Source organism: Toxotes jaculatrix, chromosome 17, assembly GCF_017976425.1.
Source record: "Toxotes jaculatrix isolate fToxJac2 chromosome 17, fToxJac2.pri, whole genome shotgun sequence".
NCBI classification, from domain to species: domain Eukaryota; kingdom Metazoa; phylum Chordata; class Actinopteri; family Toxotidae; genus Toxotes; species Toxotes jaculatrix.
In genome coordinates, this window is record NC_054410.1 from 3,909,412 (window position 1) to 3,921,719 (window position 12,308).

Consider the following 12,308-nt stretch of genomic DNA (forward strand, 5'->3'; position numbering starts at 1 on the left):
CCATGCTTGAATGTTTGGCAATTTCAGAACCAAAATGTGAACAGGATGAAATGCAAAACCATCCACTTCTGCTCTGTCATTTTTAATTTTCATGTGAACCTTTGAGAGCGTTTTGACTGTGGGCCCTCACTGTTTCATTCCTAGTCTGCTTTTCTGCATCAGTTTAACAAAAAAAAAGAGAAGTGAAGTGTTCACAGTCTCATAAGCGTCTGCAGAGATGAGTTCGTGCACTTACTGAGACATGGCTGTCTGGTGTTCTGATAAAGAAAGATGTAGCAGTGGAAAGTGACCTTAATCACTCACTAATGAGTGATAGTCTGTTGTTGGCTGCCTCCTCCCTCCCCTGACATTACTAACCTGTGACTGGGCTCTAACCAGCACAGCTGCTCCCCAGATCGGCTGCCAGCCCTCGTCACGGGCAAACATTCCCACTGACTCTGCAGCAGGAACGTTTCTTTTCATATTTCTCTCAGTCATCACTTCTCCTCTCCCACTAAAGTCTGACTCTCAGACTGAGCCGATGATCCAAAACTTCGTCCACTCCCTTTTCCCTCCTGGTTTTAAGGAATCGCTGCATCTGTCTCAGCTGCCTCGATTCACTCTACTGCTTATTCAGAAGTCTCAAAAACCAAAACACAACTTTATGCACAAGCTCCAAATACTTCTTTGGTCCTGTCAGTGTACAGAAAAGACTAAATACAACGCCGCCCTTTAATTAAAGAAACAGTTTAAAGTTTTGGATAATACATTTTGTTCCTGTTTTTGCTGAGTGTTAGGACGGTAGGATTTATGCGTAGCTGTAGTCTCATTCTTACACAAGGAGCAAAAAAAGACAATTTCCTGTTTTACACAGGTTTATGTGTTGGACTCGATTTATGCACAGATGTGATAATTAGTGAGCTTTAGAGGCACTGGTAGATGACTTCCTTCCCCTCAGATACAGCCTTTTTCGTCTGTGTAGCTTCACGTTTACCATACAGACGTAAGAGCCGTCTCAGTCTATTTTCTCACCTAACTCTCGGCAAGAAAACAAGTGACTCAGAATGTCTTTCCTTAAAGACTTTCTTTTATTCAAAGTATAAAAAGTGAGCAGTCGCTCTTCTGAAGGACAAGAGTCTGCAGTTTGTTCGGAAAGTGCCCCAGACAATAACCTGAATTCATTCAAAAACCCTGCATGCAAAAAAAAAAAAAACAACTCATATTCAAACCACATATTCAGAAGTCTCTACCGTGCAAAACCTCTCAATGTTTTATTCAGAGGACTCTACACATTGCGAGTGTATGCACACTGTGTTTCCGTACGCTCATCCTCGGCTCTGGGCAGCTCTGAATCATCCGGCTTGTATTACAGTCTTTTAGTCTGGCATTCATGAGAGTGCAATGATAATGCTCCAGCTCCTCGGTCCGGCTGCACCTGGCCTTGGCTTCATTAATCTTCCTGAGACCATGGGCCTGCATTCATAAAGGCCTTTGAGAGCAGGAATTCTGATGAGGGCGTCACTGTCCAGTGTATTCTTTAATGCAAGGTAATGATGTTTTGTTGATTCAGTACAACAACTGAAAAAAAATTATAATTTAATTAGTAATCAAGTACCAATAATGAACTCTCAGCTCACAAATGTTGGGGATTAGAGCTGAAGTTCAATGAAAGGAAAAGCCTATGATATGCACTCTCTACGGTGTGGTCATTTTCTGACTAGGTCTCTCGGGCGACTTTATTTCTTTAAATGAATTTCCCTTTGTAGACTGTGGAGAATAACCGTAATGTGCCGAAGGTAATTTGCTGCAGCGGTTATACACTCAAAAAGAACAGTACCTAATGATATATCATCAGTGGTCGTATGATGCCCCTCTCCTTCTCTTTGTCTTGTTTTCTCTCTGATGGCAGCTAATGAAGCGGGCCTCAACCTTTAAACCCTTAAACTGAAGCAGCTTCTGACTTGTCATCACCGGCTATCAACAGATCAAACACAGATTATAGGAAAGCCTGAGAAAAGCATAACAGAAATTTTTTTTTTCTTCTTTCTTATCCTGTTAATCATCTTGCAACACTATAGCCCTCTCATGTTTATCTACCACAAACAACACAATATCTTCACATTGTGTGCACGTAACAAGCAGATTCGAGGCAGAAAATCAGCAGTCTGGCTCTTGACCTTTTGGCCCAGCTGGACAGCCTGTCCACTGTTGGTCTCTTACTCAGACACTGATGTGACATTTCTGGGTGATGAAGCAAACAAATAGAGATCTCCACATATCAAATGGCATGTGGAGACTGTGAAATTCAGAGTGCACAAGGCAAATGTCCAGTCGTGGGTAAAGCTTTTTGTTCTATTCTGGAGTTAACTGTTCATTTTGTACTGTTTCCTTGTTTTTTGTTTTTTTTTTTTAATTCCACTTTTCACTTCTTAGTAAACTGATTCTTTTCCAGAGCTAAACATTGTATTTTGCAGTAGAAAAATCAGCTTAGATTTCTGCGTGAGTGACATTAATAGCAGCTGGATGTAAGAGACAAAATCTGACATCGTTAGACACTCAGACGCAGAAGAAAACAAAAGAGGGAAAAAGAGTGGAGATATTGAGAGACCATCAGTGACATCCATTTTGGAAGTGCAGCCTCTTCATGCATTACCAAATCACAGAGGCTCATTAAAAGCCCAATAAATGTCTATTGCTTAAAGCTGTTGAGAGCATCACTTTTCAAATTGCTCTCTGGCAGAGTGGCATTTCACACTCCCTCTTCCCCCGCACTTTTTGGTGCAATGAGCACAAAGTTCAGGATGGGTTCAGATTCTGAGCAAAGAGAGGGACTGCTCTAATTGGAAACAGTCATTTGCAGCGTCCCGATGCTAAGCTGTCTGACTACACACAGACACACACACACGCACGCATGCACAGCTGCCTTATGGGCAAACAGCAGTGTTGGCACAGGCACACATTCACAGACAGATGCAGGCAACACTCACACACAAACTACGAGCGGTCAATAGTTCTTCCCTCTGCTGTGTTTATTTTTGTGTGTCGTGTTACTTCTGCAGCAGGACATAGTTTAACGGTTCAGAGTTCATTTCTCATGAATTTACATCCGTAATGAACTGTGGGAAAAATGGGGACGTTTGGCACACACACACACACACACACGCACACGCACGCACGCACGCACACACACACACATATCCCCTTACATTCTGCACAAATAATTGGTGCATTTATTTCATTTTACTGTTTTGATTTTTTATTCTAATTTTCCTCAGGTTAACAAAAAATATGTATTCCCTTTGAGAATACAAAAGTTAATACAGTTCACCCGAAACACGGAGCTGGGCTGTTACCAGCAATCATCTCTGCTTATCAAAACCATAAGATCCAAACAGGCAGTTAATCATCAAACCTGTCTTTACTCACATGTTCCACTGGGAGACTAATTCATCGCCCACAGAGAGTGGTGCAATGTTTAATATCATCATCAATACTCATTGATTTACTCTCTTGGCACGGACACAACTTAATTAATCTGCTGAACTTTTACATCCTGACAAAGAGTTTTGTCTGATCAGTTTGATAAAATGCTCTGTGTTGGACTCTTGTCTGTCTTATCATATTATCCTTTTAACTCTGTCGCAAGTCAAATTTCTAAAGTAAAAATCCGAATTCTGTATCTCTGTTTAAAGATACAGAATTAAACTGAAAAAGTTTGTTTTTCACTCAGTATTAAATCCACCAAAGACAAAATCAGTGATGTAAAATAGGTGATTTTCATTTATATTTGAAATTTAAAGATGGTAGTGGTTGGTAGAGTGATGATTGTCATGGTGACATGTTCACAGTCACAGTGTTAGCATGCTGCTGTTTGCTATGTTAATGTCCATTAGGAAACACGAACGTCTGCAGCAAAATTTGCCAAGATATTGACAAAGACAGTTCATCAGTGGCATTAATCAAAAATGTATGAATATATAATCGATGTGTCCGTCTGTCCTTCTCTGCCCATGCAGGACCATACGCGAGTGGTCAGCCCCATCATTGACGTCATCAGCCTGGATAACTTTGCCTACTTGGCAGCCTCTGCGGACTTGAGAGGAGGTCAGAACACAAAACACAGATCATGCACAGAGACAGCTGATAACACACAGCTGCAGTCAAGGAAAACCCCGGTTTCACAAACCATTGTTATATATGACATCACAAGCTTCGCCATATCAACTCAAAACCCATGATAGAAATTCAAAAATGGATTTAAGTCTCTCTGGACGTTTGTGAAGATAGAAACAGCAGGGAATTAGAAACGAAGATTTTATGCAAGAGCTTTTTGCACTGATTGGTATGAACAGTGGGCCCTTTTATACGGTGAAATCACAAAACTTCAGCCAAAATCAGCCGGATACTCGTAACTGTCTTACTGGCTGACTTATGTCCAGACAAAGTGGTTGTAAATTTAACTGCTGGATTTGACTTTTTGTCTCGCTCATGTTCTGGTTTTTTTTTTTGTCAGGATTTGACTGGAGTCTCCATTTCAAATGGGAGCAGATTCCCATTGAGCAGAAAATGGCGAGAAGTGACCCCACGCAGCCAATCAGGTGTGTCTACAGCCCTTATCATCACTCCTTTTCCAAGCTGAAACTGACAGCCGTGTAATCGTCATGCTTGTAAAAAGTGGAGAGAATGTGAATGACTCCTCTCCTCTCTGCAGGACGCCCGTCATCGCTGGTGGGATCTTTGTCATGGACAAGAGCTGGTTCAACCACCTGGGCCAGTATGACACCCACATGGACATCTGGGGAGGGGAGAACTTTGGTGAGCTGACTGATGATTTTAAGCTTTTACCTGAATGAGAATAATGACTTTTTATTGATCATCCTGCTCAGATGTCTTTAGTACAGAAAACAAGGCTTCACTCTGCTCTGATGGCAAAGTTCAGACGTAGGCTGTAAATATTTGGTCGTGTCTAATAAAGATAAATGCTCCTTCAAATGATTTAATACAAGTAGGGTTTCTTTTCATAATTTATACTGCGATATTTTCTAAATGACTTTTACATTAAATTTTCATATGTGAACTTCAAACACAAACACTGTTTCAGAGGACTAGAGAGTCAACTGAAGTTAAATACATAATTAACAATGAAGTGTTTAAATTAAGTAACAAAAGAGGACATGTTGATGTCTTAATTCCCTGTATTTAGTCGTGTTGCGGCCTGCCTGGCTCTGGACAACTGCAGATGCTTGTGGATGCTGCAGAGGTCCCAGCAGCCTGTGCCTCCATAATGCCAAATGTGTCCTTGGAATTTGCAAAGCAGCAGAGCGTTAACTTATCCGCGACAACAGCTTTCATTCTATTGATTTACATATTACAGCCATCTGCTGCATGAAAAATGTAGCAGGTGAACATGGCCGGGCTGAGACATGGTGCAAATTAAACTCTGTAATTCAGAGACAGACAGACAGATAACTATGTGTCTGCACTCTTGGCCTCACCCTCTGCGACTGTCCCCCTGCAGAGCTTTCATTCCGGGTGTGGATGTGCGGAGGAAGCCTGGAGATTCTTCCCTGCAGCCGCGTGGGTCACGTGTTCAGGAAACGACACCCGTATGACTTCCCAGAAGGCAACGCTCTCACCTACATTAAGTGAGTGGGCTGATCTGTTAGAAACCTGACATCCTGTCTGCCGTACAGTGTTATTACACCACATAACAATTTACCAACTGCAAAGAAGGTCGGTCTTTTTCAGCTTTGAAATCTTAAGTGTCGCATGTTTCAGCACAGCTCAGTGTGAAGTTAAGTGCTTCACTGGGCAAATTTCACACTATTCGCACATTTTGACCCAAGTGGCACCGAAAGATGTGTAAGTAAGTAACCTGATTTTGAAAAGTCCTAGACCTCTAACGTAAAAACAGCAAATGGCTCAAACTCAAGAATCGTCCTCCTGATGTCCAGGAGGTTTGAAAATGTTGACAAAGATCTAAGTTTCTCTGGATGGACTAGAGCAGAGTGTAACAGACCCCAGCAGCAGAGCAGTAGTGGGCCATGAAACATTTATAGGAAATTATATGATTCATCAACAAAAGTTTAACAGTAACAGCTTAGCTTTATTGGATTTATGTGTTAATTTACTGTATTTTCCTTGAGCTCGGTGCAGTCTGTAGTGCATGTTTCCTCACGACTCCCTGTCGTGCTCCTAACAATAATATAGCAGTCACTATATTATTGTTACTCAATCACTTACAAGCATTAGTATATGAATCCTGTGTGAGGCCACTACCTAAGTACTGCAGAATGGTCTATCTATATTAAATTAGAATAATTTGAATAAAGTTTTTGTACTGTCCACACTGACATTGTCAATGTGGTGCAAAAAAGAGTTGGATTAGCTGGATTAGAGGTTTTGTGCTGTTGGAAAGTGTTAATTTCATTTCATTACTTCCAAAACACAGATTTACCACCAGTATACATTCACCTCAATTTATGCAGAAAATATGGCTGTGCTTTTGTATTAAATATTTTGGCTGAAAGATGCTTCCACTGTCAAATTCTTTAAACGAGACGTCTACGCTGAAAGAATTCAAACTATCTCATCACCCCATTTGTCTTCACACCTAGAATTTAAGGACGATGATAAAGATTTTTTTTTTTTTGGTGTCTGAAGCCTCCTGTGTGTGACACTGTCATTAGAGTTGGCTGCAGGAATGCCAGCAGCACTGTCATTACTGTGTCTGAGCAGGTGTTGTGTCTGTGTCCACGCAGGAACACCCGGCGGGCTGCTGAGGTGTGGATGGACGAGTATAAACAGTACTACTACTCTGCAAGGCCGTCGGCCCAGGGCAAGGCCTTTGGGAGGTCTGTCTATTATCCTGTCATCCTCTTCTCTCAGTGTATTGCAGTGACAGCAGCTCAGATACAGGTTTCATTATTTTATTGCATGTCTCTGACACCATACTTTGCACAAATGTTATACTGTTCCAGTCAGGAAACCCATGTGGTAAAAAAAACTTGTTCCAACCTTCTGATTTTTCCCATAACAGTTGATAACAGTCTGATTAGCAGAAATGAGTTAATGCTGGTTTAACATTCTTGATAAAATCCCCTTTAGCTAAGTTTGTAGCTGAGTTTTCTTCACCAAGCTGCTCTCTGCATCCAGTTCTTTTTCATGTTCCTTTTCTCTACTTTTAACTCTCTTTGTCTCTGCGTCATATGTTTTGTTCCTGTAGCATTGCCGACCGTGTGACACTGCGGCGGAAGCTGAACTGCAAACCTTTCCGCTGGTACATGGAGAACGTCTATCCTGAGCTGAGGTGCGACACGAAACCAAGCAGCAGCAATCATGAAGAATTTTGTTGGGGGTGTCATGACCCCCAAGTTCAAAAGCAATAATCTAAATACATCTGATCTGGATGGGAATCTGAGTTGGCTGGCTGCATTTACTCCACGGCTGCTTTCCAAATAACTGTGGTGTCTTGCATTGTAATTGTATATTTTTTATAAAAGTGTTGTAATAGGGCAGATTATTTACTGGTGCAATTCAATTACATTACTCAATAAGTGACTAGTCAATTCAATCCATCTGTTGTTTACTGTTGTAATAAGACCTTTCGCTGACCTCTCTCCTCTCTGTAAATGGTTCCCTCAGGGTCCCTGAGCAAGAAGCGGTGTCCAGTGTGCTGAAACAAGGCGCTTTGTGTCTGGAGACCCGTGGGACCGACGTCCTGGGCCTGGCAGAGTGCAGGGGCATCGGAGCCAGCAGGCCACAATCACAGGTCAGGACTCTCAGGAGACTCTGGGTCATGCACTAAAAGTCTGAGTTATTGCTATAAAACACAATAAATGTGTTGGAATTAGAACTGATGACACTGATGTAAGGACATACTCACAATTAATGCACTAATATTTGTATGTACAAAGCACAAGGACAATGTCAAATGTGAGCAAATACATGGGTCCTTGGATGTGTTAAAAATTTGATGACAGCATGACTTATGCAATGATTTTGTATGAATGTTTTATATTTCTATGACAAATTAAGTCAACGATTTTACAACGATATTAATCATGATGCATACAGCAGTACGGTTCAGATACATTTTTCAAAGTTTTCAGTGTGTTAGTGGAGATGATAGCAGTCACCACATTTTTCTTTTTTCCTGTGTTTTCCAGAGATGGGAGCTCATAGAGCCACTGATCCGACAGCAGGACCTCTGCTTGGCCATTTCAGCCTTCACAGCAGGGTCAAAGGTCAAGATGGAATCCTGCAATACAAAAGAGCCCAGACAGGTATGAAGGAAATAGTGTTAGTCTTTCAAAATATGTTTCAGTTCCATAAAATATAAGTCTGCACATGAGTTCAAAGTTTCACAACACATTAAAAAAAACTAACTAACGAAGGGTGAACAAAGGAAACAGGACTTTGGGGTTTAATCTTCCACTATCAGTCAGTTGGTCTTACTTTTTCCAAATGGTTGTTTCATTTTGGAATCAGACTGCTTGTTTGTCCTTGAGGTGCCACTCACAGTGTTGAACTCAGACACTTGAACGATTTGGAGGCAAGAGGTGGTTCCAGGACAGATGCTAAGCAGCCTGCCTGATGCCAGGAGGCTGAGATGATCTGAGTGGCCTTATTGATGCAGCTCCTGCCAAAGGAAGAGAAGTCGATTTTATGGATGCCGTAGAACAAGCGCTCCCATAACTTCAGACCCCACCCTGTTCCTTCCTCGTTCTTCCCCTTTGTGAATGTTGAACACTCACATCCCATATGGACCCGTGTTGGCCTCTCAGTTGATTCATGACATCGAAGAGGGAGTTATTAACTCGAACCATGTGTCTGAGTGTGTAGGACTCTCGCCAGACCATCCTCTCATCTCTCTACAGGCCCATTGCAATCCTTTGAGACTCCACTGGGATATTGCCAATTAACAAGCAGCCAGTTTTAACTGTGGGAGGCATTTGGCCTCTTTGTCCTGAGTGTTTAATCTCCTCGAAAGGAAAAAGTTACTTGTGTTTCTGACTTTAAATGAAAGAGCACTGAGGAGTTTGAGCAACAAGTGATTGGTGGTGCTGTGTTTTTTAACGTGGCATATTTTGACCAGAAACCAAAGCTACAGTTTATTGACAGAATTTAGATTTTTGGCTTTTATTAAGTATTGAATTCTTTTCAGTCAAGACATTTGTTACCAGTGTGAGGGTTTTCCCTGATCCTCTGCATAAAAAGTCTTTAAAACAATTTTGCAACATCATATTATATTTTTTTTTTTCGCGTAACATTTTTTTATTGATTTTGGTATAAATGTTTTCTTAATTTAATCCTGGAAGAATTTCATTAGTTTGGGTTTTACTCATGATATTTTGTCCAATCCTGGTCTAATCACTTTTTTAGAAACTTGTCCAAAAAGAATAAACATAATGAAATACTCGGAAATTCTTTGGCCTGAATTAGCTGTATTTCAAGACAGAAATTGGCTCTAGGTGTTTGCTGTCAGCAGTTTTATAATAAATATATTTGTGTCTATATTAATCTTCAAAAACAGTTACTAAGCTATTAAATTTTCACTCACATTTCATTTCCTTCTTCTCTTTGTTACACAAACATGCACAGATACATCACACACGTAACAATATATGTTTTCACCTTCTCCCTCCTCCAGGATTTTAAGATTAACCCCTCATCTACCGTCACACCTTGATAAGCCTCCATAAGGCAGGAAATCTGTACGTGGCACTCTCATGCTCTGCTGTGGCTCTGAGTTCAGCAAGCTAATAAATAAACGACATATCTGGAGATTTATAGACGGCCTGTTTATGAGGAACACACGCTGTCACAGCGACTAGACACCGGGGGAATCTCTGTGAAAAGGAATACTTGATTTATGGAGAATCAAAAAAAAATCTAGCCGACTTGTTACTCAGTGGAAAAACATCACAACGCAAGAAAAAAAAATGTGTTGGTAATCAAAAACTGAAATTACACGTCTGAATCCACCTTATCCTGCGTCAATATCGGTGTTTTCCTTAAAAATCTTGCATTGGTTGAAAAAGAAAAATGACCAAGTAAAGTACAAGTACCGAGTTACATTCCATCAGTGCTGCACTGAGTAAAAAATGGAGCACACACAAGACATCTTATCCTCAGAAACAAATTGTTTCTTCTCCTGTGGGACGGCAGCCTGCCGTGCACTGCAGCTTGCTGTACTAAGATTTTTTCCACTGTGAGTTCAGGAGGTCAATCATTCATGTGATTACTGTAATCCAGGTCTGACTCAGTCCATTACTCACTACTAACATGAACCTCCTGTGCTGATACACATCATCTGTGCAGGGAATATCACAAACCACAGAATGCATAAGGAAGTTTATAACTTTCAATAAGAACTAACTGACTGAGATGAATTGATGTTTTCCCCCTTTTTTTCTTTCTTTCTTTCTCTGCAGAAGTGGAAGCCAAAAGGCACAGCTCTGCAGCACATGGTCAGCGGCCTCTGCCTGGACAGTCAGACCCCGACAGGTCCTCTAATCATTGCCCAGTGTCGCCCCCAGATGGCCAGCCAATCCTGGGAGCCACAAGTTATCACCTGAGCCACAGCTGACGGGGAGAAGGGGAGAGGGGGAGAGGAGCAGGTTCTGCACCTGGCCTTCAGAGGGACTCAGGGGATCACATCTGCACACGGTCCGTCGCCTGGGTGAGGGATGAAAGGAGTGAGAACTGTACTTCGGCGATGTCAACTTCAAGCTCCTGCTCGTTGTGTCTTGGTGACGAGGGCGTCACTGACAACATTTCAAGGCCTTGCTGAGCAGAACATCAGGGGTCTTTTGTGTACAGTGCTTCATCCTTTGAGGATGCTGCAGTTCTACGTAATCTAAGCTTTTCACTGAAAACTGTTGCACATCTCACTTTTTAATTTCTGTATCTATCCTGGTCAACAATTTGCTTAAAATTGGAATAGTGTGGATAGCCTCAAAACGAATGAGTGCAAACTGTACTGTAGCAAATGTGTTGAGGTGCACCCGGCCTACTCTGAGTCAAAGTCACTGCTTGTCCTGTTGCCTAGTCTTAGGTTGAGGCATGTCTGTTGACTGTATGGACCAGGGCAGCTTTATGAAAAGCCAACTAAAATCTGAGCTTTTTTTATTGCTGAAAACACCATGCAAAGCGCTGTCAGGAACATTATTTATTGTTTTGCATGGTCAGACCCAAAGAATGTTTTATTTTCTGTCTCTCTACAACGTTTTATGTAAATATTTGAAGCAGATAATGGCTTGGTTTTTGTGTAAAGTACTCTATATGTTGTTTGAAAAATAAAATGTCGTAACAAAGTTATTATTGGTGTTGTCTACGTTGTAATTATGGGCTGTTTGGTCTTTACTGTGATTTTGATCTGTAGTAATGATGATCAAATCATTCATAATTTTGTTATTTAAACAGCATAGACACTTTTGCCAGAATGTCATTTTGTAAATAATAATAAATGTTGAAAATACACATTTACAGTAGAAACTGAGTTTCTAATTCCTCATGAATATGACTGGCAGCTAAATATTTAGTGGATCTATTATGAGACATCTATTCAAAAATACTTCAAACAAGTAATGAAGCACTGTAAGTATTATAGCAGTAAAGTTCAAATGCTGGTAGTGTCAATAGGTTATTCCTACTATTCATTCCAGAATGAAATATTTCAACATGTTTTAGATTAATTGCCATGGAATTTGGCACGAACATTGATGGTCTCTGAATACTAATGACTTAGGTTAATCCCTGACTTTTTATTCATGGCAGGATAACTCTAAAACCAATTACTAAATGTGTCAGCCTCAGCAGTACTTTGAGATGAATGCTGATAGTATGCTAACATGCCATACAATGTACTGAGTGTAGACAGGTTACCATACTAAATGTAGACCATAACATGCTCTGATGTTACATACTAAACAGAGCACATCATCATGCTAACATTAAAATGCTATGCTCAATCTTACATCCTAAATGTCATGTCATGAAATCAGACCTTATGGCAGAGCAGTTGTTTTTCATTAGACTGCACTGGTGCACTTCATAAGTGGACACTGAGTGTTTTGTTTCCTGGTGTAATGAGCATTGCAGCCTCCTGGAGCCAGACTTTATTCCTGTTATGTCTTAATTATGGCTCTGCACATCCAAACAGGTGTTTTTAATTAGTCTGGCTGATCAGGCCTCTGCTCCGGTTAGATTGGGACAGTGGTGTTGTCTGTGGACATCGAAAATCATGATGTTGAAAATGATATGGTTAAAGTTATACTGTTCTAACAACTATAACAAGTAATAAAACTATCAGGAGAGTGATGTGT

The 12,308-nt window shown here is 40.9% G+C and overlaps 1 protein-coding gene across 1 annotated transcript in view; it reads left to right on the top strand.

Annotated features, from left to right (window-relative positions):
* The window catches only part of galnt16 (UDP-N-acetyl-alpha-D-galactosamine:polypeptide N-acetylgalactosaminyltransferase 16), a 30,299-nt gene extending 18,971 nt beyond the window's left edge, over positions 1-11,328 (top strand). Inside the window, exons 7-15 of the mRNA XM_041061382.1 lie at positions 3,996-4,083; positions 4,493-4,577; positions 4,691-4,794; positions 5,498-5,624; positions 6,741-6,833; positions 7,205-7,288; positions 7,624-7,750; positions 8,148-8,264; positions 10,416-11,328. Coding sequence (XP_040917316.1) covers positions 3,996-4,083; positions 4,493-4,577; positions 4,691-4,794; positions 5,498-5,624; positions 6,741-6,833; positions 7,205-7,288; positions 7,624-7,750; positions 8,148-8,264; positions 10,416-10,559 — 969 coding nt within the window. The 3' untranslated portion in view covers positions 10,560-11,328. The remainder of the gene's footprint in view (positions 1-3,995; positions 4,084-4,492; positions 4,578-4,690; positions 4,795-5,497; positions 5,625-6,740; positions 6,834-7,204; positions 7,289-7,623; positions 7,751-8,147; positions 8,265-10,415) is intronic.
* The last annotated feature ends 980 nt before the right edge of the window (positions 11,329-12,308 follow it).